The 23,784-nt window shown below is 39.3% G+C and overlaps 2 protein-coding genes across 2 annotated transcripts in view; one reads left to right on the top strand and one right to left on the bottom strand.

Annotated features, from left to right (window-relative positions):
* The window catches only part of LOC104166487 (probable serine racemase), a 29,739-nt gene extending 19,662 nt beyond the window's left edge, over nucleotides 1-10,077 (top strand). Inside the window, exons 8-11 of the mRNA XM_009706431.1 lie at nucleotides 599-724; nucleotides 1,481-1,648; nucleotides 1,963-2,020; nucleotides 9,781-10,077. Of these exons, the coding sequence (XP_009704733.1) occupies nucleotides 599-724; nucleotides 1,481-1,648; nucleotides 1,963-2,020; nucleotides 9,781-9,879 (451 nt within the window). The 3' untranslated portion in view covers nucleotides 9,880-10,077. The remainder of the gene's footprint in view (nucleotides 1-598; nucleotides 725-1,480; nucleotides 1,649-1,962; nucleotides 2,021-9,780) is intronic.
* Nucleotides 10,078-19,624: 9,547 nt separating this feature from the next.
* Nucleotides 19,625-23,437, bottom strand: TMEM254 (transmembrane protein 254; the record flags this gene model as incomplete). Its single annotated transcript, XM_009706430.1, has 3 exons — nucleotides 19,625-19,745; nucleotides 22,095-22,154; nucleotides 23,334-23,437. Coding segments are annotated over 3 exons (285 nt in total), but the record flags the coding sequence as incomplete, so codon positions are not given.
* Between the last annotated feature and the right edge of the window lie 347 nt (nucleotides 23,438-23,784).

Below are 23,784 nucleotides of genomic sequence, written 5' to 3'. Positions count from 1 at the left end.
GTGTACAGTGGAGAGCAGGCTGGCAGAAGTTGTCAACATGTACACACTGAGAGCATGGTGGTGGTGGGGTGCCTGAACCCAATCCCACACGTCACAGAATCATAGAATATCTCAAGATGGAAGAGACCCATAAAGGATCATCAAGTCCAACTCCCTGCTCCTCACAGGACTACCTAAAACTAAATTGTGTGACTAAGAGTGTCGTTCTGACTGACCCCTTTGGCCAAAACTTCACCTGCCGCTAGTAGTACCTGGTCATGCTCTGGGTGTAAAACTTGACCTTGTTGTGTTCTACAACACTTGAAGGCAGCCTTTGACAAAACTCTTCTAAATCTTCACAGAAAGGCCAAGTTGGCAGAATATACTTACCAGTAGGATTTTACTAGAACAATGGTTCTAGTAAAAAATGCCATCCTGTCTTTCAGTTAATAACAAGATTGAGATGTACATTCACCCTCAGCAGCACAGCTTTCTGTAACACCACCTTGGGGTCATATGTACCTGAGAGAATGGAAGGAATCCAGTTATACATAAATTTGTTGTCTTCTGCTTTTGGTAGCTGTTTTGTTTTGTTTTGACACAAGTCTTTTGCTTTCAGGGAGGAGGACATCCTCATTTCGATGCTGAGATTGCTGGAGTGTGAGCGAGCCACGGTTGATGCAGAAGGGGCCATTGGACTTGCAGCATTGGTTGCAGGGAAGCTGCCTGAGTTGAAGGGTAAAAGGTATGGCAGCTATTGCAAACAGGGAACTGTGGCAAAAGCATGGGGGTGAGTGTCTTGGTCCCAGGAAACAGAGAGAAGCTACTTGTTTTACAACTGACAAGGTCCTGCCCCTGAACTGTCAATGGGCTTATCTGTGACATCTTCTTCAAGCTGAAGAGACCACTCACAGGTCAGAAGACCATGTTGAACAAGGCAAATGTCAGTCTGGAGACCTGACAAATCTTTTCATTTTCTTGTATTCTCAAATGGTTGGGGGAAAGGCAGTTACACACAGCTCCACAAGGCATGGTCACATCTGCCAGGAGAGCATACTGCTCGTCAGCCTGTTGCCTTCTCTCACTCCACTTGTGGAAATCAGCCTTGTCTGTGGTAGGACAGGAGCTAGGGTGTCTTCTGCAGTCGCTCAGTGACATCTGCCTCCTGGACCTGAGAACTCCTACCCAGATAGTCAACGGGATTACCCTTAGCATTAAACATGTGGGTAAGTGCCTTCTTGCATCTGGGCTTGAGTACTCAGTACTTAAACAGATTGAGCCTTGGCGAAGGACATAGTCCAGTATGTATTTAAACATACGTGCAATCAAGACAAAATAAAATTTCCAATGCACAGCATTGTACGCTAAAATACTGCTGAGGATTTATTGAAGGGCGGTCCTAGCAGATCTTAAGCTGATACTGAATACAGTGTTTGTGATTCATGGTTCCTTTGCACAGACAAGTGCTAATCAAAAATCCTGTTTTTCTCTCTGTTTTCAGAGTGGCGGTTGTTATATGCAGTGGGAACCTGGAGTTACATTTGCTGCAACAGTGCATAGCTCGTGCCCTGACCCTCGATAACAGAGTGTGCAGATTTTCCCTTGTGCTTTCTGACTGCCCAGGAGACATTTCTAAGCTTCTGGAGATTTTGGCTCGAGAAGAAGCAAGGTAAATCGGACTAACAGTAGGGAAATATAATCACAGAATAGCACAAAGATTATTAAAGATTTGGACATATTTCCAAATGTTCTCTGAAAGCAAGTCTGTAAGTAACTAATTAATCCATGGGGTTTTTCTTGTTATATTTCAGAAAAACTTTTATTTCCTTCATTTTTATTCCGATGTGAAACCAACTTTGCAGCATAGAATAAGTGTCTAATACAGAAAGCAGCAAAGATAGTTACTGTCCAAACACTTACAGAAACTGTTTTACAGTGACAAAGGATTGTTGTGATCTCTAATTTACCTCTTATTTGATCTAGAGTTTTGGATATCAAACAAGAACGCACGTTTGTGATATCTGAGCTCTTCACTGTTGAGGTAAGATGAGATGCAATTTCACTTTCTCTAGCAGTACTGGCCTCCCCTACTTTATTCTGTTTTCCTGTCTCTCTATGTGACTATGTTGAAGAAGCCAATAGAGTGTGCATAGTGCCTTGGGGAGCAGCATGACAGATAATTTCTTCTGTGTTATGCAGCACCTTGCCTCATCAAACACTTAGCAGGCATGTAAATAACACGGGACCTGTTTTACGTGCTATTGTGAAACAGTGGGTGAAATACTCCAGCTGTTACTATTGCAAACCTTCCTTACCTGTGTGGTGGTGTGCCGGAGGTGGTGAGCAAGCTGCAGCATCCGTCCAGAACTTGAAGAGCCAGCTGTGTAAGCTGGCTGTAATTATCTGAGATCAATTTGCCTTAAAGCAATGTGGAGAACACCCTTACTCTTAAGGAATCCTCATTTTTAACTAGGGCCTCAGTTTTGCACCTTATCCACAAAGAGCACAGAGCAAAGTTGTTATTCCTTTGTTGAGTATTTGATACAGTAACAGTGAGGAGGTGTTATCAGTTAATGGCATCTCTTAAACGGATAATTTATCTTCTGGCATATCTCTTATTTCAACTGGTTTAGCAAAGGTGTGGTTCCACTGATTTCATGCTACTGCTGTCCAAGTCCAACCTGACTTAGTTTGTGAAATCATAGGTGGAAGTCAAATTAGGCATCTTTGCTAAACAGGCTCCTAAGTGGAATTCAGTAATTCTATTGAGTAAGCAAGTTCTTAGATTTTGGCATTTAAATCTAATTTCCCACCTGGATGCAAAAACCTGCTCAGTATTTTCACTTGCGGATATAAAGAATAGGTTAGATTAGAGATGACTATAGCAAAAGGCCACAATGAAGTTCACAAACGTCTTTCAGAACATGATATTATGTTTTCTCAAGTGTCTGGGACTAAAACTACGTGTTTCTGCAGTGTGCCATAATGACAGGCCAGCTTGCTAGTTTAGGTAACTTGAAGATAGCGTGACACTGCACAGGGTTAGACATCCCTCTGATTCACTGACTAACTTAGCTCTGAAAAACCTTTTTACTGGAGGCTATCTTTGGCAAACCCGGTAACTCTTCTAAAGTTTTCAGTGTGATTTTTATGAAGCAAGGCTTGTAATTTTTATTAGTGCAACTAAGTAAATTAAACAAAATCCACTCCTTTAGTCTTTGATTGTCAATGTTATAACAATTTTCCATTGCTCTTGCAACCTCTCCCAATGAGGCAATTTTATCAGAATCTGTAGATTCTGATATACAGTCCCTGAATGAAAAAGTGCCATGTGCTATTGTCTGCACTTTAAACACAATGTATTTTCACTGACTGCCCACTTCAAGAATCTGACAGTGCTGTACTACAACAGGGTTGAAGGGAGGAATTTGCATCCCTGAATAATTTAATTGGATGTTGGAGTTGCATGATGGCTTTTAATCAGTCTGGGAGAGGCTATCGGATAATTAGGTGTGAAGTACAAAGTAGTGATCCAGATTTATAGACCTCAGTGACTTTGGAGGCAGCTCTATCTGGTGACACCTAGTGAATTGTGAAGCTTTTATTTGAAAACTAAAACAAAGGTAATCAAAAAGGGTAAAATATTGAATTTATCTCTAAGCATCAAAATGAATTTGCTCTAACCGGACATAGAAAAATGTACATAGTAAGGCTAATACACATGGGGGAGGTTTTCTTTTTCTTTTGCTGCTTCTAAGAGCCAAAGCCCTGCATCAGCATAACATTTTAAGCATTTGCCACTAAAGCAGACCTGCAATGAACTTTGTATCATTTTCATCAGTGTAAATCATAGCACTTTAAATTAAGCATGGATTTAAATCTGGATCAAGAACCAAAATTATCGTGTGTTGGACTGATGGTAATAATAAGAAAGGCATCACAACTATACCACTCCACATACTTTCCACTGTGGATGTAGATGGAGTGTTTGACAGAACAGAGCAGTAAGTGTAGTGGCTTATTTGAAACACTAAATCAGTCCTGTTAAGATTGTTGTCTCTGTATTTAATTATCCTTTTAGATTTACTCCTTCATTTCCAAAGGAGAGAAACTTGGCTTCTAGTCATTGCTTATCAGGAAGATAGAGCATTTTGTTTTTTCCCTGTAGTGAAATGACTTGCTGGGTTAGTGTTTATTCATCTGGTACATGCTTGGAACACTCTGTGGGAAGATCCTTGCTGATTGATTTCATGGAGTTGTAAGGACTTTCTAAAATGAAGCTTTATGATCAAACTACACTTTTGGAAAAATAACTTGGAACATTTTACTGGCAAAAATAAGAGATTTTTTTTAATTGAAAAAAAACAAACCAAAACCAAACAAAAAAGGATTATGGCTACATTAAATTCAGCTGATTCTTAATGAAGTGCCTTGTGCAGTGGGATCAGCTGGTCATGTTCTTCAGAACAATATGGGAGTTTCTTTTGCATACTGCTTGCTCATACCTCCAGTTTAGATTCTCTTTCCTTGTGACTCATACTGGATTTCTGTTTTGCAGAGGACTACATCCTAATTCACTCCTACCTGAGCAGTTAGGAAATGGCTTCCAAAGACCCAATATTGAAATAGATCACTCTTAGCAAACCATACATATAACCAGTCTGGTAGGGTTCATATTTTACAGCTGTTGAAGCAGGTTAGATGACCATGAACATCTAGACAGAAATAAAGATCAGAGCTAAGGAAAAAATCATCTAGTATCACCAGCTAACTGGATATAGAGATCTAAAGGATTACCCAGTTCGTGGGAGGAAACTACAACTTGCTTCTGTGAACTTTCCCTATTCTTTATCAGTAATATTCCTCAGATTCAATGTGGGGCAGTTTATCACTTATTGCTTCCATCAGTAAACAACTTAATAAGGTAAGAACTGCCTTTGCTATGAAGTCCTGCAAGGCTCTGCTATAGATCAGCAGCTTGCCTGCCTAATGGCTGTCTCATATTTGGACTCATCAGGTTTCTGGAAAAGTCTTCTCCTCATAACTGAAGCTGGCAGGTACAGGAGGGTCCTGGAACAGAGCAGTGAGGGCCTGCAAGGTCTTGAGGTGCTCCAGCAGCTTTGCAGAGAAGCAGCTGTGGTGGTAGTTTTCCTTCTGACCTCAGTCCTGTTTGATGTGATGGGGTTGTCTGGTCTGTTCACTTCAAACCTCTTGGGATCTTAACTCTGCTGTCGTTTTAAATAACTCAGAAGAGTCCAGTTGTAAAAAGAACCATCCATCACACTACTTCTCCCTCTCGCTGTGCAACAAAATACTAATGCCTAAATCAAATGTTGCTTTTTCTTTATGATAACGTTGCACATTGTCCCAGTGGTGCTGAGTTTCTCCCTGCTCACTTTGTGTGGTGTAATACCTGTTTTTTCCATACAGTTTATTCACCTCAGGCTAGAACTCATTAAATTGTTTCAGTCTACTCTGGTCAATTTGAGTAAATTTCTTTCGGCCAACTTGCATTTTGTGAAAGGGCAGAGGAGAATATTTTGGATTAGAGTCCCCAGTTGCCAACATATTCCATATTATTGTCCTGTGAAGAGAATAATAGAGGAGCATGCAGCTGTCCAGCTACGAAAAGGATGCTATCATTGCTAAAGCATTTCCTGTATGACCTGGGCAAGGCACTGTTTCCATACTTCAGTTCCCCATCTGCAAAATGGAGACACTTGGAGTGGGAAGTTCAACAATACATGAGGCCCTCCAAAAGAATTTCGTCATTTTCTTTAATGGCATTCCAGAGCAGACTAATACGGTACAGAATAGCCTGCCCCAGTGGTAGAAATAAGAACCTGACTCCAGGGAGGCTAAGAGTTAGACCTGTTGGATTATTATCTGATTTATGTAATGTGATGGTAACTTGTTCATGCTCATGCTCACCAACCTGATTGCAAGAATATGCCAAAAGAAAAGGGCTCAGGTTGCACAACCAAGTGACAACTGTGGCAGCTGTTACGCTCTTTCTCAAGCGCCACGTTGCAGTGACCTTGGGGACTATCTGGAAGCTGATCCCCAAACCATAAACTGAAGTGCTGTTGCCAAATAATCTGTAATGTGCAGTAACCTATAATGAATGTTTACCGAATTATTCAGAAAATTGCCCAGTTATTGATTTTTTTTTAATAGAAATGAAAAGCTTTGCTTTACAGAACTGAAAACAGTGTATATAAATAAAGTTTCCATTTCTAACTCCAGTGATTTTTGTGCAAACAAACCTGTACTGTTGCTGAGCATGGTGTATTATGAATATTAAGTTATGTGAATCCTCTGAGACCAACGGCTTAGAAGAATATGGATATGGTTTCTAGGATTAAACAAGTGGGATACAAAGGTTCAATGGATGAGTCAGGGAGGTAAGGAATTGCATTAGCTGGTTACGATCTGTCTTTACATGGAGCCTGGAAAAGCGCAAAAGACTGAAATCTTTTGATTGAGCAATGCTACTCACATTTCCTCTGCTCTCTAGCGTTGGCTCAGCATGTACACCCAATGTCTCTATTTGCACGCATAACCTAGAGATATCAGGCATCAGGGAGTTGAAAGGCACACTAAATCAATTTTTAATATCTAGGAAAGTATGATCTGAAAGGCTAAGTGCCCACATGTGAGACTTGCAGTTAAAATGGAGCAGAGGTGCCAAAATTATTCAGCACAGAGCTTTGCAGATTTGCTCCTTTTGTGAAACTATGAACTTTCCCCTCTTTGAAATGGAATTAATTCCTATGAATATTTTAATTTATGCATCTGGATTTTGGTGTTGCACAGAGTAATAACTTGTGATCAATTTTTTCCTTTATCTTTTTTTCAATCTTTGTCCTGCTCCCTCAATTATTTCTAGTTATTAAATAAAACCCACAAGACATCAATATTCAGTGAAGACTCAGACTCTTCTGTCGTCTGTTACTTGTAGGTCTGATGTAAAAAAAACCAACAGGGTAACTAAACCCTTAGGCTGGAATCAATCTTTAGATTACCTGCCGCAGAGAGCGGAACTCTAAATGCAGCAAAAGATTCATCTGGCTGGCTATTTTAATGATCTTACAGGACCAGATAATTTTTGTTGTTGTGTTGTTTTATTTTGTTTTTAATCCAGCAAGTATATAATATGCAGGAGAGAAATGCATAAAATGTACTTGTTTTTTGTTGTTGTTTCTTGTGGGGGTTTTTGATACACAGAAAAGGAAGGTCTACTGTGCAAACATGGTCCTGTAGTCAATGAGAGCTCTGCTGGATCAAAAAGCCTATGTCCAGTACTGAGGGCTTATGGGTTTGAAAAAAATTTAAAGTAAAGTTGTTTTTTTTCTAATTGTTGTGGGTTATCTTGTCTGAAGTATAAGAAACCTCAGGCAATAGGTTTTGTCATTTCTTCTTAAATAAGACCAATTTGGAGTTCCTACTCCTAGTTCATCAGTAGATATGCACCCTCCTGTAGCTAGTAGTACCTAGGTGAGTACTCATCCTAGATAAATATAATCCTCATATACCTCCCCATGAATATGAGGGTTGCCTTGTTGGACACTTCAGTAAATTATACTTCCCAGGTGAAGCAAATAAGAGAGAGGAGTTCTGTTGAAAGTAAAACTGCAGTGTAAATTGGCTTAATCTGAGCAAGAGAGCAAGTACTTGCCTTCCTTGCTGTTTAGATCTCTAGCTGCGCTAAAGTGTAGTGTGATTCTCTGTTTGCTCCTGCTGCGAGCAAATGTCCTCTCTTCCTCTATTTGACAAGTGTGAAAAATCAGGTAAATTTCTGGAGTTGTTTATTGTTGCTGTTGCTGCTGTTGTTACTACTTTTCAAATACACTACAGCGTATTAATGGCCATATCCCGTGTTGGATGCTGCATGCATTTATCCAAACTGTTTACAAGCTCTCTGGCTCCAATCTATCCAAGTTTGTCTGGTTTCAATCATTAGCAGAAAGAAAAGGGCAGAGAGGATAGTTAGCTCTATAAATCAAAATACTTTCCCATGCTTGCTGCTAAACATTCGAAGCTGAACCTGGCAAGTCCAGACTGGTTCTCAGTGCAGCAATTGATTTGCTCAGGACAAAACAGGCATGATTGCTGTGGAAGGGGAAAAGGTTATCTTTTGGGATTACAGACTCTGAGAGAGATGAGTACGTGCTCTTGAAGATATGACTGCAAAGCTTTAGGGATTTTATATGAACCAGGGAGTGGATAATGACTATTTGGTACTTTGGTGCCAAGATATCCTTTAGATACTTCTCTTAATCTTTGTGTTCCCTCCTCTTCCCTCATTATTAATTGTCTTCTGTGACTGTCCTTCTCAAGACTAAATCCCACTTTTTCAGATGAGAAAGAAATTAGCATCTAATTTGTGTTCCAAAGAACCAAACAAGAACGGAACTGTGTTCAGGATAAGAGGCGAAGAATTGTGGAAACAGATCAGAAATGTACTTATTTTTTGGTGGATAGCCAGTTTTCTAATGAAGTGAGCTCATAGCTGTTTAGAATAACCTGGAGTTAGTGATTTATCTTCTTATTCAACAGTTTTGCTAAAGGTTTATTGTTATTTTAAGCTCATTCTCAGAAACATGAATTCACAAAATTCTTATTTAGAAATGTCCTCATAAACATACTTGATTCGGGACGATTTCATTTTTTGCCTTGTTGCTTTCTGTAAAGGATGCAGCTCTGATAGCAACATTATACAGGGCATCTGTCTCTAGCAGTCCACCTTAAGGTTACCATGACCAGTTTTTCCTCTATTCTCTGTAGATTTGCCTGTTACAATAAACTCTGTTGTTGCACCGTGACTCATCTTGGTTCCTTTCCTCGCTAGATTTCCGTGTTTCTGTGAGGTCTTTTTTTCCACGTGGCACTTTCAACATCAATGATAATTCCAGCAGGGTCAGCAGTGACAGAAGTTAGTAGTCTAAAATGGTGAAGTATAATTTTCCTTCTGCACCTTCATGTTGGTGCCTCCCTTTTGGTAGTGCCCAGATTTTCAAATGACGCAGTAGAGATGTGAGTATGTAGAAAAGAGGGATTAAAGAAGAATTGAAAAAATGACATTGAAGTTACCATCTTCAGTGGCTGCATGACAGGATTGTCAATAATACTTGTGGAGGCAAGTGAAGAATAAAAAGAAAACTATCAAGATTAGGTTTGCCTGGGTTTAGTTTGATTTAGCAGCAGAACCATAACAGAAAACTAGAAGTGAATCAATGAGCAAATGAAAAATCAGAGTAACCTGGTGTGTGAGTAGGTGAAACCAGGCAGAATACTGCAGAGATGATGAAGGACTGGGGAAAACTCCATGAGAGAGAAGTGGAAGAGACTATAAAATCTTGAAGGATGGAACAAACACTGCCCAGAAACACGGGAAATGGGGTGAGGTAAAAGTCAGAGATAGGTGAGGTGGCAGCAGCACCACGTACATATCCCAGGGAATGGAAAAGAGAAGCTGCTAACAGATGATTTCAGGGAGGCCAACAGTAGACAAGTACTTGCCCAGGAGCCAGCAGAGGATCAGTCTATCTTCTTCAAACTCTGAAGGCAATAAAAAGTAGGGCTGTTGGAAGATTTTAAGACCATGAAGAAGGGCTGGAAATGCCCCAGATGTCTGCAATGTCAGTTTTCTTACCTGCATAGAAAGGGGATGCGAGGTCCAGATTTTTTATGTTGAACTGATCATTTTGCTTTTACGAGTGTATTTTAGGATTTCATTGGAAATGCCTTTGTCTGAGATTGCTGCCATGCCGTCAGGAATGTTCCTAATCCTTTTCCCAGGTCACCTGCACCGTGGAGACCAGAGACAAGATCCACACAGCCCAGCTGAGGAACGCGCTCCTGGAACGCTACCCCACAGCCGCCTGGACGGAGCGGTGATGGGCACAGCACAAGGCAAAGGGTCAAGGTCCTCTGAGAAGTGTTTTACAGAGCCCTAATCTTGAGGCATTCAGAACAAATATTATCTTTCAAAGCTGAACAGTTAGCGAATAGTTTCACGATATTTATTTCCTGCTCAAAATATAGTGAATGTCCTTGGGAATAAATCTAAACTCCAAATTTTAGCTTAGCTAAGGGAAACTTCTAGTTTCTGCTGGTGTTGGAATTCAATAATTCATTATGAACTGACTGTCTGAATTTTGGCTAGCGTGTAGGATCCAATGGTGTTCAATAAATAAACAGGGAGAAGGCATTTTTCTTTACATCTGAGTACAGACTTCTCAAAGGTCTTTTGACTTTGATGCCCCTAGTTAAAGTAATGCAGCTCCTTCTTGCTGGACTTTGTCACATTACTAGTATAGTAATTTTCCATTTCCAAGCGAGAGGCAGTTCTCCATTTGCTGAATCTGCTTCAGGAGATACATACATGTGTGTGGGCATGGGTTTGAACACATTTCTGTTCTGATCTTTGTGAGGAAAAATTATGGTAATAAAATGGGATTTAAACAAACTCAAAAAACCCCTTGGAAGATAAAACCTAATATTGTATTTCCCCCCACCCCCCCAAGGGAAAAATGATCTTATTTATAAAGCAAAATTCCAAAAGATTTTGCAGCAATAAAAAACCCCTAATATATTCTGAATATAATTAGACCTCATATGCAGAACACAAATGTAATTCTTCCCTCTGCTTTTGGGGACTGAGTATAAAAAAGTAGCATATAAAGTGGCTTATGTTTCTTTATCAAAAGGGGTCTCTCCACCCATGTGAATTTTGTAATTAGCATTCCACTGATCATCTTAGTCTGCCTAAAAGAGACTATATCCATCTCACCTGACAGATTAAGCACACTGTTAAGAGTGAATATATTTAAAGGCCACATGTTAATAACCAAAGGCAGTGCCAGGAGAAGAGGAAGCCTGAGTCTTAGGCACATGGCTAATGCAATTAACAAAGAACACATTGACCTAAATACCATTTTTATCTCTACAGGCAGAGACAAACTAATAAGGTAACAGAGTGGGATGGCAAGAAATGTAAGAGAAATTCAGGCCCACTTCTGAGTGTGCGTACAATAGTCGTCTTTCCCGTTGGGCAAAATTCATTTTAAGGCCAGCTGCAACAGAGCCAATATATACCATTCCACCAGGATTGACCCAAATTTTGGGTGTAGGTATTTTAATGAGAGGTCTTAATCCTGGCACTAGCACATCAAGTTGATAATTAAGTATATAAAATAAATATGATGTATTTAGCAGAGCCCAGCTGAAAATCCAGCAAGGTCAGAGTGAGCATCTCCACAGGTTGCGTGGGATCAAATCACTCCAGTTCCCAGGTGCGGAGCTGGGTGAGCTGTTGCTAGGTGTCCATGAAAACCAACTTGTACTATAGCTTTTTGCGGAGAAAGATGCTGCAAGCCCATAGTGACACTCCTTTGTTGTCATACTACAATTTATAATTTGAGCTTCCATCTTTAGTCCTCCCCTGCAGTTAGGAATGGGCTTGCTAGTACTTTTCCTTTCCCCATCCTGCAGTGGGAAACTTTTGTCTCTGAAGCACAATCAAGAAGTCATATGTGGAAGAGGAGATGCCCTGCAGTAGGCGAAAGCTTTCTCTGCCCTCTCTTAACTCTAGTCCAGCTGCAGGCTAGGAAGGGCATCACCCAGGGAGTTAGGACAACCTAAATAGAGAGTCCCTGTGGACCAAAAAGAACAAACTGCGTATCAAATCTTAAGCAGATCTCATCTGTATTGTATCTACTACTTATGGATATCCAGCTATATCTATAACTTAACTTGCGCCTGCAAGGTGGGACAAAGAGGGCAGCATTCTGGCTGTCTCTGCAGTATTTTTTGTCTGGGGAAACAGGCTGTTTGTTCCTTCTTGTTGTAGCTCATGAAGGAGCAGGAGTAGAGAAGAGACTCTCACAAATGGTGGACAAATAATAGAAGTTCACTGATTTGGTCTAATTTTGGAAGGGCCATGCTGGTTTGCACATGGAACTAAAAATTATTGATGCCCCAATGGTTTCTTTCCCTTCTTGCCATCCAGAACGATGGGTATAGGGCTTGGTCTCCAGAACATGTCCCGTAAATCACAGCCTGTCGGACACAACTTCTTTCTTCGCAGTCAGAAGAGTTGAAGAAATCTGTATAGAAATACACAATGACAGACCACATACTGTGTACATGCTACTTCCATTGAAACAAGCAATGGACTGCATCATCAAAGAGTGGACTTGGAGATGTAAAACCACTATAAGTAAGGGTCTAATTATCCTCTCATCTCCACTGGCAAAACTCTCAGGAAATTTTGAGGATGTTTCAGCTATCTATGTGAGAAGAAAATGGGACTTTATAACCAATGTTCTCAGTGGTGGCCAACAGCTTCTGCTGTCTGAGTCCTTGGTTTATTGTCCTGCATTATCCTGGACTTTATATTTTTCAGAAGCTCAGAGCATTAACAACTTCTTTTCTAATCAGTGGGAACTGCATTTAGCAAGTCTTCACAAAACTGGGGCAAGGCAGGTAGTAGATAGAGCAACCAAAAATCAATGCACTCCAAATCACTGTATGATTTTCAAAATGTGTTCTGGGACAAAAAAAAAAAAAAGGAAAATGTTGTTTAGAAGTTACTTAAAATGTCAAACATGATATGCAGTTTGGTTTTATTTTTATTGCATTAAGTATAAACATAAATCATAAATCACTCTTCAGTGGTAAACACTTTACATGTGAATATAATGATACCAGAGTTGATTTCCATTCTATATTGCTTTAATGCGAGCCCATTAGCTTTAAAGCTAAGATGACTTGCTTCCAAGGGAAAAAAAAAAAAAGTATTTAAATGAATGCATGCAATTGGAAAGAATACTGAAATATCTGTGCTGCTAATGTTTTTGCATTATGAAATATAATAGGACTATGGCATTTCAAAGATCTAATAATGTGCTTTTAAATGTTTCATTTAAAGAAGTATTTTTATATAGTGTTCTTATATACCGTGAAAAAAAAAAACTTTAATGGTTATGTAAAAATTTCACAAATTGTTAAATCAGAAAAATGTAAATCTAAGCATTGCATTTATTTGAAAAATAATTAAAATTATGCTATGCCACCTCAGCAACGAAAAATTTGTCATCCTCTCATATGGTACTGATAGCATCCTTGCATTAAAAAAACAGAGTTCTTTTTTATTTTTCTTTCTCTGTCATCAACATTGACAATGTCAGTCGTGCAGGCTGAGCTCTGGGCTGCCAGGGAGGTGAGCACAGCTGGGCAGGACTGCTGCCCTTGCCCTGTGGGCTGGGATGGGAGACTGCCAGACTGCTCAGCTGGGTAAGCATCTGTCCTTGCTGGCTTGGAAGGAGATTGTTTCACGTCCTGGGCCAGGTGCAAATGCCACCTTGCCTGTACCTGGCTGTGTTCCTGGGCAATGGGTAGAGTCTGGGTGCAGAGGTATCCTGGGCTGGGCTTGTGTCGGTGAATTAACTCCCTGATACCTGGTGAATCGGATTGTGGAGAGAATCATCACAAGCACTGTGAACTTCGGTAAACCAGTCCTTCAATTTCAGGGTGCAGCAGACTCCACCAGCTAAGAGGCATGTTCATGTCTCCAGTGGAAGAGGCTGCTTTGACCGAGGTAATACCGCTAGAGCTAAGCTACTCAGCTTTGGGAGCAGTCCTATGAAAACAAGGATGCAGCACAACTTCTTCCAAGGACTGATGCAAACAAGGAATATCTTTAATTGAAACAAAATCTCTTCCCACAGTGATTCCTTAAGTTCTTCAGCCGGGTCCTGTTAGCTGTGGATTAATATCTAAAGTTCTGCCAGTACATGTTTGCACAGCATCAGGAAAAGTTTATCTCCCCATACAGGTGTCATGTCCGCACAAGTAGCACCTTGCCATCTAGCCTACTACTTTTGGAAGATTTAGAAACATGTGTTCCTCCACCCCATCCCAAAATGCAGTAAGTGGGTTTGACATGCTATATCAAACTTTTGCTAGGTCCAGACCTAGGCACGTGGTTTAGTGATCAGAAAAGGAAACTGCAAGACTCCAGGGCTGGGCTGTAATTCCTGCCAGTCGTTTATTTGATGGCCTCGCTTCTCCTGTCACCTTCTTTGCTGTTTGTTGAACTGCAAGCAGTCTGCCATGTACAGGATATTAAAGTTTGCCAAGGTTCTTTCTATTACAAACCTTTGTTTTCATATGCTCCCAACTTTTTGCTACATCCCAGAGCAGGGCAAATTTTTTTCATGCCCTCCTGAACTGGTGAATTTCCTATTGCTTAAAAGCACTGTATTTATTTATTTTAAATAAAGCTGCAGCAAAAGTTGGTGGCTGTGGTTGGAAAACATTCTAATAAAATATGAATATTTTGAAGTAATTCAATAACAATCATACATAACAATAGGCTCCTTAAACCCATAGGGCCTGCCTCTCTGAAGAAAGCAAGAGCTGGGTAAGTCCTTAAGGGGCAGAGCCAGATCAACCACACCTGATTGCATCCACAGAAAGGATATGAGGGGCTTGCCTTGGCCCTAGAGCAGTTGGTGAGGGGTTTCAGCTGTGTTGTTGGTGTTGTCTGAGAGCTCTTCTAGATACAGGTACTCTTAGTTGTGCTCTTTTTTTTTCTTTTTTTTTTTTCTTCAGCTGTGAACTTTTTAATCTTTCATGCTTCTGAAATTTGTGGAAAAGGGTGTTGTTTGTGTGTGTTTTTTCTTTTGATAAGAATCACAGAGTCAATTTGGTTGGAAGAGACCTCTGGGATCATTGAGTCCAACCATTGAGTCTAAGAAATCTAGAATATCTTTATGAAGAGATTTTAACTTGTGTGGTTTCCAAGCTTGGCAAATTGGTCTCCCTGTCTATTCCCTCAAGGGGCATCTAAGAGGTTTTGCTTTGAGAGAATAGTCTCAAAGAAGACTGATAAATGACAGAATGGTATTCCTTATGCCTCTCTTTCCTCCTCTCCCCTTCTCTTTCCTAGGCATGTGCTGTGGTTATGCTTGGAGTTGCAGGGGCCTTGTAAGGTCTAGCACAGCATGTGGATTGTGCCATAGTACTGACTCGCCTCTGAAGAGCAATGGTAAAGGAAATGTTGAGGGGATTTTTGTTTCTTTTTCTTTCAACAAACCATGACAGTTTCTTGCCCTGTCCATGCTGGCCTTTCATACAGGCACCAGTCTGAATAAACACCTTGCTGACAAGATAAACTGAATGTATAGGCTGTTGGCAACATGCCAAAAAAATTCATTACATCCTTAAATGAGTGGTGTCATTAAAAAAACCTTTAGAAAAATCTCTTTATTTTGTATGTGGGGATCACCTGCTGGGAGGCAGGGGAATAAAAATGTACAAGCTGGTAATTAACAAGCAAAAAAGCAAAGGATTTTTTTAAACTGCATAGCCTTGTAAATAGTGAAGTGAGACTGATGGCCTCATTAACAAGGGCTCATATACAACAATACTGTAATTAAAAAATGTGAATTGCTGTCCCCCTCTTTATTCAAATGCAAGGTATAAATACAGATGATACATATAATTCAGATTCTGTCATTCATGGAAACACTACTGCATTAGTTCCTTCTTCCGTTGCAAAGGTCATTTGGCTGCAAGCCTTAAAATCGGTGAGCTACAAGTTGCTTTCTGTAACGTGTTCCTCTAAAATCTACTGCATTTCTGTGGAAGGTCTGCAATTTCTGTCCCCCCGCTGCAGCGGTCGTGCCAGAATGCCCACAAGAAGCAGACTGTAGGACTTCAAAGACCTTGCCTATAGTGGTCAAACTTACTGCAGACTCTACAACAATGGTGGTCAACAAGGCCGTTCCTCCAGCTTTACCTGGGCTCTGTTGCCATTCAGAAGACCAGCTGCCCAGCCCCAGGGCAAGTTAAATGTTCTTAATGAACCAACACTTCGGTATTTCCAAAGGCTGGCCCAGTTGCCTCCTGTTGTGTTTAGAAAAATCTAGGTCAGCATGAAAGCAAAACAAGACAACATACTGTGATTCTGAGAGAGGTTTTTCATCACTCCCTTGCAAAAATGAGCTACAGCTGCAGAGGCTTTAGAAACAGTTTTTGGAAGCAGATGGAAGACATCTTGTTGCCTCTGTTCAGGCTCAGCAAAGTTTCTGAGCTGATGCTGCATTTGCTGACCCAGCTTCTCATCAAAAGAGCTTGATTTGAGCAGTGATTTGCCAAACATGCTGATCTGGATTACCTGCCTTACTTATAAGAAGTACATTACACACACTTCCATAAATTCCATATATTATAATTTATAAGTGGAAAGGGATCTGGGTAGTCTCTTTCCTGTTTTCTCCTGCAACAAAGTTACCAAACACTCACAGCATAAAAGCACTGTTGTAAATGATGTGGTTATTTGTGACTTGTATGAAATTATTTCTTTTTTCTCACCAATACAGGTTAAATAAATGCTGCCTTATTTTTGTACATGCCTAGAAAAAATGGGCACTGTTGTTTTAATTTTCTTGGCATCTACTTTACATTATTAGTATAAAGCATACCCAGTTTTGCACATAGGCTATCATAGCAAGATTGGGTTTTTTCTTATGTTTTCAATTTGAAATCGAGGCTAAACGGTATTTATTCCTCTTCACTACTGTCAACAGCCTAGTTGGCAGAAATATCCACCCTGAAAAAACCTTTCTTAATGTCAGCTTAGCTTTCTTGGTGATTTACCTCCTTATTTAGTGGTGTTCTTCAATAGTAAAAGCCCTTCTGTGAGTTTCATTTGGTTTTCCTTTTGGTGGGAAGTAATATTTTGAAACATTTTTTTACAGTGAAGTACTAACATTTGCAAGTGTTTTCTTTTGGCAGGCCTGGTGGGTTGGGTGTTGGTGTGGGAGATGGTTTGGCACTCAGCCTAGCCTTTCAGCTGCTGTAAGAACGTAAGGGTACGCTTCTGTTGCTCTCCCCTCTTGTTGTGGAAAGGGTATTTTGATTGCAGTGGAAAGAATTGCTCTATGTGATTAAGCGTAATCCTTTGTTGTCACTCAGGATAGCCTGCAGAAATGCTTACGTCTGGTGCAACCAGTGCTGTTTGTGAAGAGCCTGTTACTAGCCATCAATGTACGTCCCTGAGCCTAGTGAGTTGCTGACTTAGTGAGTTGCATGCTGTTCATGCTTCTGCTGGCTTTTTTTAGCTAGTAATTTTGTAAGGTATTATGGTATGTTTATCTTGCTGCGATGGTAGGGAACCTATAAACAAATATTCAGAAATGGTATGTCAATATTATTTTGAATCTTGTCATTCCGTGGGTTTGTTTCTTTTTCCTCAAGGCTATTTTACACTAAAAGCTAGTCAGCATTGCTTCTCAAATTTTGAGTTGGGGATCTCATGGGCTTCAAAAACATTAGAAAACAGGTATCTGTGATGCTTACAGTTCTGGGACAGAGGCTGACAGTAAATACTTCTTTTTTTTAAAAAAAAAAAAAAAAAGTGGAAAACCAGAACTGCTGCCAAGCAAGAGTAGGGAAGAGAAAAATGTTTGAAGGTAAATGAATACAATGCAGTTGCATTTCTAAAAAGTTTGATAAGCAATGTCCAACCACCTCCAAACAGAGAGCTGCTGAGTTCTGTCAAGCTTAAAAAAACCAACCAAACAAAAAAAACCCAAAACACAACACCCAGAGAGGCTTGAAAAAACTCTGCTGATCCCAGTGTCTGGCTAAAACTTGTTCTAACTTGGAAATATTTTTCAACTAAGGCAGTTATGAATTGACTACACTTTTTTTCTTTTACAGCTTCCTCGGGCTCCACTGAGGAAGCTTTTACCATTGCCTCTCTAAAAGGAAGCCCTTCTAATTAGGTTGAGTCTAACAGTAAGCGAGCGGTTAACTTCTCAGAGCTGTGATTTATCTATAGCCATTCCCCAGTCCTGGCATGAGGGCTGTGAAAGCTGCGATGGTGAGCACGCCAAGTGCTTGGTGTGCGGTTTGGTGGTGGGAGAGGAAGCTAGCGTAGTAGTTCTGACCTTAGTTAGAGCTTCACTGATGGTAAGTGAATAGTGGGAAACAAGAACAGACAAAAATGCCTATTAAGAAGAAAAAAGTCTTACTACCATCCTATATGTTCTAAGTGTGAATACTGATATTGGTGTAAAGATGATGCCTATATATTTTGTATAGACATTTACTTCCAGGATAAGTTAAAGAAAAACAACTTTACTTTTTTTTAGAATTTTTATTCCAGAGTCACAGACTAAGATAAAAGGTTACACAGTAAAACATAGCTTAGGTTCTCGACATTCCTGTTGGATTTCTAGCCACTAAACATGAGTTTCTACTTCTCTACAAAATGTTAGTTATCAGTTTGTCATAAAAAACCCAAACACAAACACCAAAACAAACCACCACTTCAAACCCTTCATTTCTCCATACTTTTAGTACCCACTGAAAAGCAAAAACTTTCTGTAGCTGTGCTTGAATAAGACTTCTCTATCAGAGCTGTTACACTCTGTAGGTACTGCACAAGGCATAAGTTTATTTGTTACTGCCTCGTGGAGCTCTTTGTTAGAGGAAGAACAACCTTTTCTTGTCCTTTTTTCCAAAACAGTAGCACCACAAGTGGCGTGGTAAAACTTCTCCCCACACCAGTATTTAGTATTATAAATAGTTATTATTTTTAAAAGTGCTAAAATAAGACAGGCTAAATTCTTGTTCAAAAGTAAAAGACAATATGATAAAAGGCTCACTACATGTACAGGAAATACTCTGAGGGGTGCTTAAGATGGTCTCTCAACCATAGATTACAGGACATCAGCATCTGGGAAAGAATGGTGTATGTTGACTCACTACATCTAATTCTATTCACAAATATAACATTTTCAGCTAGGTTTTGGAATGTTAATTAATCTTTTTCTTTTTTCTTGGATAATGTATTACTTTTCAAAAAAGCTGCCCTGAAAGCTACAGGCTCTACTACTTTATGCTGTAGTAACTCAAAGATTAAAATATTCATTCAAAAGATGAGGTCATGCTGCATGAAATTTAAGGCACATGTATTAAACCAAGTTAAAGTGCTTTATGTATCAAGCTCATCACTGCACCTCAACATGAACTGAGACTTATTCTTTTTAATGTGCCTGCATCAATACAGTGGTCCGTCCTTCGTGGAAGAAAATAAGTTGACAAAACAAAGTACAAAGACCAAATTCTAACAACAAAAACAACAACCCAGCCAGTAAAATGCCCTGTAGAGAATATCTAGGTAAATTTAAATCTTATCACAAAAGAGGTGCAAGTTGTCCTGTGGCTGTAAATAACTCCCTCTGTTGTAGAAGAAAATTCTTCCACATAAAAAGGTAATTTATCAACCATTACTACCAGCTGTCAGGGACTTTTCAATGACAATCAGAATATACAGTCTATGTCAAAAACCAGAGAGAAGCAACTTTTGACTTCTTGCATAATAAATAGGATTAAACTTTGGCAGTGCCAAGGCTGAAGGGGTGAATTTCCACTGAGCTACCCACAGGGTCCTGTGAATTATGTCTTATTTAGTAAGAGGAGAGTAGCAGAGTTACTTGGGTAGAAGGGCACTGCATCATGTAGCAAGAATGTAATTTAGCTAATTACAGCACCTAGACATGTAAGTGAGGATATTTTCTGAAAAATGAGGATGAAAAATGTGAGAAGTGACTTCTTTCACTGTCTTCTAGTACTGCTTCTTGGCTGAAGGTTTGTAAGACACCAGAAGACCAAAGGAAGCATACCCAAATAAAAGTGTCTGAACGAACCATTGAAACTGAATTGCTGGGTCGGTGATTCCTTTAGATCTGTAATGTTAACAAAAGCAAAAAAGGTGTCAAAAAAACGCCAAAACAAAACCAAACCCTTATGGTCTTGCAGACTATACTGTGATACTTACAAAGTAAGGTTAGATATCTCTACCCATTCTTGATACATCAGACTTGATTAGAACATTTGAACTTAGCATCATTAATTTCAATCTACTGAGACTTATTCCCTGTACTAACTAAACATACCAGTTCTTGTGATTTTAGTGGATTTTAAGCTATCTATGGAACAAAGGTTCCTTTGGAGATTTCATGCATACACTTTCCTCAATAATATATAAATTGCAATCTCCATCTATGCTATTTGAAATTACTTATCCTAGAAGCTTATATACAAAGAACCAAGAAATTAGAGTAGCTTAATACTAATCTTAATACACAAATGAGTATATAACTTCTTGTTGACTACAGTCACTGAAGGTAGACTGTATGCTAGCAGGGCAAAGAGGCCTGACAATTACTGCGTAATGCAGGATGGAGAAGCACTGTTACCTGAATTTCTGCCTAGAAAAATACAGGTACAGGGGGCTGAAGACACCTGACCTGATTTAGGAAGCAGAGACCTTCCTATGTCAGTTAGTTTTAACTTAGCATATACGATTTTTTCCGTATATTACAGAAAATGTCACTTTTTCCTCCACTTCATTGTTATTGGGAATTACTACTGAATTTTCAGAGAAAAGAATGAGTATAAACATGACACCAAAACCAATGAATTTCACATTTCCAGTAAATTATGTCAAGCATAACTGCGCTCCAACTGATTAGTTGACAAGGGAGCTCCCTCTACCGACCTTCGCTGGAGTAGTTCAGCTGTTCATTATTCCATACCCTCCACACGTACAAAATGATTGTGTAGCAAGTGTTGATTAACACAACATTTCTCAATGTTCATTCTTAAACTGTCTTACCAGCTGTGAAAACCCTTTTTTTTTAATAATCCCAGCTGCAGTGTTTCCAAATGAGTGCAGAGACTGAAAAACTTACCTGCCTGTATAAAGCAAGCTTACTTGACTAGACCATATGCGGAAATACAGGCCAACAGCCAATGACAGTACTACTAATGATTAACAAATTTGTATCTACTTCCTCACTAGTTCTTCCTCAGGCCTCCTTTGTGAGGTTCATAAGTAGACATCGCTTTTACATCAGTAAAAAGTACATGGTGTTTGGGGCTTGTAGTAAAGTACAACTGTTTAGTAATCTACAGAAGCATGCTTAAAGAGATGATGATGGGCAGGCAATCTATGCACTCTCTTTCTTATGGGCTTTAACACTGCTCTGTAAAACTTCAATACTTGATTACAATACACTGATTTGTTACATTCACTAGTAATCAAAGTTCCCTCATATTTAAAAATCGCATTAAGCCCATATACCTTTCTATCTGCAGAATCAGAGTTAAAGTTTTAACTTTAAAGCTACATAATTGAAAACTGGAGCCTGGTAAAAAAAATTTTTACTAGCTCCCATTCTGAAGGCAGAAAATGTTCATCCATATTCTATTATCTCGAGAACCACCTTAAATAGCTTTCCATGGAACAAAATCCCTCTGTCTCCAAGAGATGTTACCTGAGAAGCCTGTGACAGACAGCTGTGAACTGAACTAAAGGAAGTAGAAAACCACCATTTTTGTAATGGCAGGCTGGCCATCTACTCTCTAGAGCATGAAAACCAGTATCTAAATTTTTCTGAACTACTACAAATAAAATTCAAATGAACAGAAGGACGATGTGTTTGGAGAGCATACCTTTCCAAATGATTCGTTATCCTAGCATAAGTCTTTAGTTGGCCATAAAGTCTGATTAGTCAAAGTATTTTATCCCACAAACCTGCAGATACAAGTAGATCTTAAATAATCTCAAATGGAAGCGTCCAATTGTATTCTCACAATATAGATGCAATCATTTAAGGAGGTAATTACCAGTCTCAGAATTCTGATGAGGTAAGATGTGATGAAATTATAACACCTGAAGTTATCAGACTATTTCAATGCTATTGTTCCCTTTGTTTCCTAAAGCGCAATGTTACCCAGGGAACAGTGAGTTCAGAGGCAGACAGATGAAATCTCTGGCAAACTCTGCTGCTGCCATTCTGCAAGTTGCCATCCCTTGCTTTTGCCACCCTGTACAACAGTAACCACGAGCAGAATTCGCAGTAACCTCTTGTGGAGGATAGCAAACTATCACTGCAGCAAGAATTTTATCAGTATCCTCTGAACTAACATGGCTTCTGAGAACCACCAAAATCAGTCTGTAGCTCATGTCATTTGTACCAGAGATCCTTTCCAGAGGATCTGTGTTGGGGTCAAGGGAAGGAACAACTTACTGGCATAACTTAACACCGTAGAGGGCTTCTACTATGTGAATTAACCAGGACACCCAGAACCTAATAAAAAGAAAACATGGTTTACTTTGTTGAAAGTTAGGGAGAAGACCGTTGTATTCAAGATGCATTATGCAGAGAATGTAAAACTGGAAGCACAGAAATGACAACTCACTTTAACCTCAAAAGTGAGGCATGTTTCTTATCTTAGGAAAAAACCATGCGTACTCTTAAAAGAAACTAAAGTCCTCTGAGAAAACTAGAGGAACTGTAATTCATGCAATATGCCTTGACCTGCCATTTCAAGTATCCACTGCGTGTTTCCAAAACTTTCAGCACTTAGATCATGCCAAAAAGGCGAATGCTTACTAACAGCAGTACAAGTTAATCTTGGTTAAGTGTGCAAAATCTATCCTTTTACTTACACAAGTATTTTTAGTGGTCCTAATGAGTTACTGAAGGTTATAGACTTAGTTCTATGAAAACAACTGTGTGTATAGATTCAGAATATAAAATATTACTTGGTCTACAAATTTTCATATAGAAGCTTTTTTTTAAAAAAAAAGTTACACAGGAAATTCAGTTAGGATCAAAAGATGCTCTGAGCAAATGTGAAGGCTTATCTTCTGCGTGATGCATGGTAAAATAAATAAGAAAGTCTTGCTGTCTTCCTCTCTTTACAGGAAGTGAAAGACCTGGCTACAAGGAAATGTTTTCCAGCTCTTTTGTTAGTTAAAATAACAAAACCTAAGTTTTGTATCCCATGCAGTTTCTTCAGCGGGTTATTTCTCACGTGGACAGGATCATGATAAGTTAGTAGGAGGGTAGAAAATGTTCTTGAATTGAAGCTGGAAAAAGAAGACTCCTAAAGAAAGAATTAGACTATTTGAGTAACAATTTGACAGAAGAACCACTTTTAGGAGGTGTTACAAATATAAGTTTACATATGGACTACTAACAGTCTCCAAAAGTAGTATCTTACTTTTTTTTTCCTGTCTCATTATAACAACACAAATACCAATTTCTAAGTTGAATTTTTAACATTTCATACTGATTTTAGCCTGTCTAGTCCTCTACATACTTATTAACCCACACCCTTAGTTGTAATGAGCTTGAAAGGAGAGCTCTTTAAATGTAATTAACAACTGGGTTACAGGAAAGCTTGTTAACACAGACTAAGCAGAAGAGTCAGAGAGGCAACAAGAGAGATGCAAGATAATTACACAGTCAAATATAACTTACCCATAGCATACCCATTTGTGGTGGTTTTCCACTAAATAATTAAGGAAGCTACCAAATATTCCCAAATAACTATAAGGTATAGTTGAAGGCCAAAGTGTTACCCACTTAAAAAAAAAAAGAAAAAGAAAAATCTGTTAGTTAGTTTACTTCAAGGTAGAATTACTATCAATTTAACTTTCAAAATAGCTTTCTTTTCATTTCCCCCACCCCCTATGTCTGTCAAACATGGTTTAGGGCTCATCTACTCATAGTATTTCAACTCTTTCATTCCACTAACCTTGTTCAAGACCCACATTCTTCAACAAACCAACAGTCTTCTAAAGAAGATTGAAACCTATGAAATATCTTTTCCTTGACATACAAGATGCCAAGGTGATAAGTTTAGGGTTGCTATTTGTGTACCGAGAGTGCATCTGCACGTTAAGTGGCATTTAAGTTGTAAGCTCATTAC

This window comes from Cariama cristata, unplaced genomic scaffold (assembly GCF_000690535.1).
Source record: "Cariama cristata isolate BGI_N322 unplaced genomic scaffold, ASM69053v1 scaffold3238, whole genome shotgun sequence".
Taxonomy (NCBI): Eukaryota; Metazoa; Chordata; class Aves; order Cariamiformes; family Cariamidae; genus Cariama; species Cariama cristata.
This window is presented reverse-complemented; position numbering and strand designations above follow the sequence as displayed.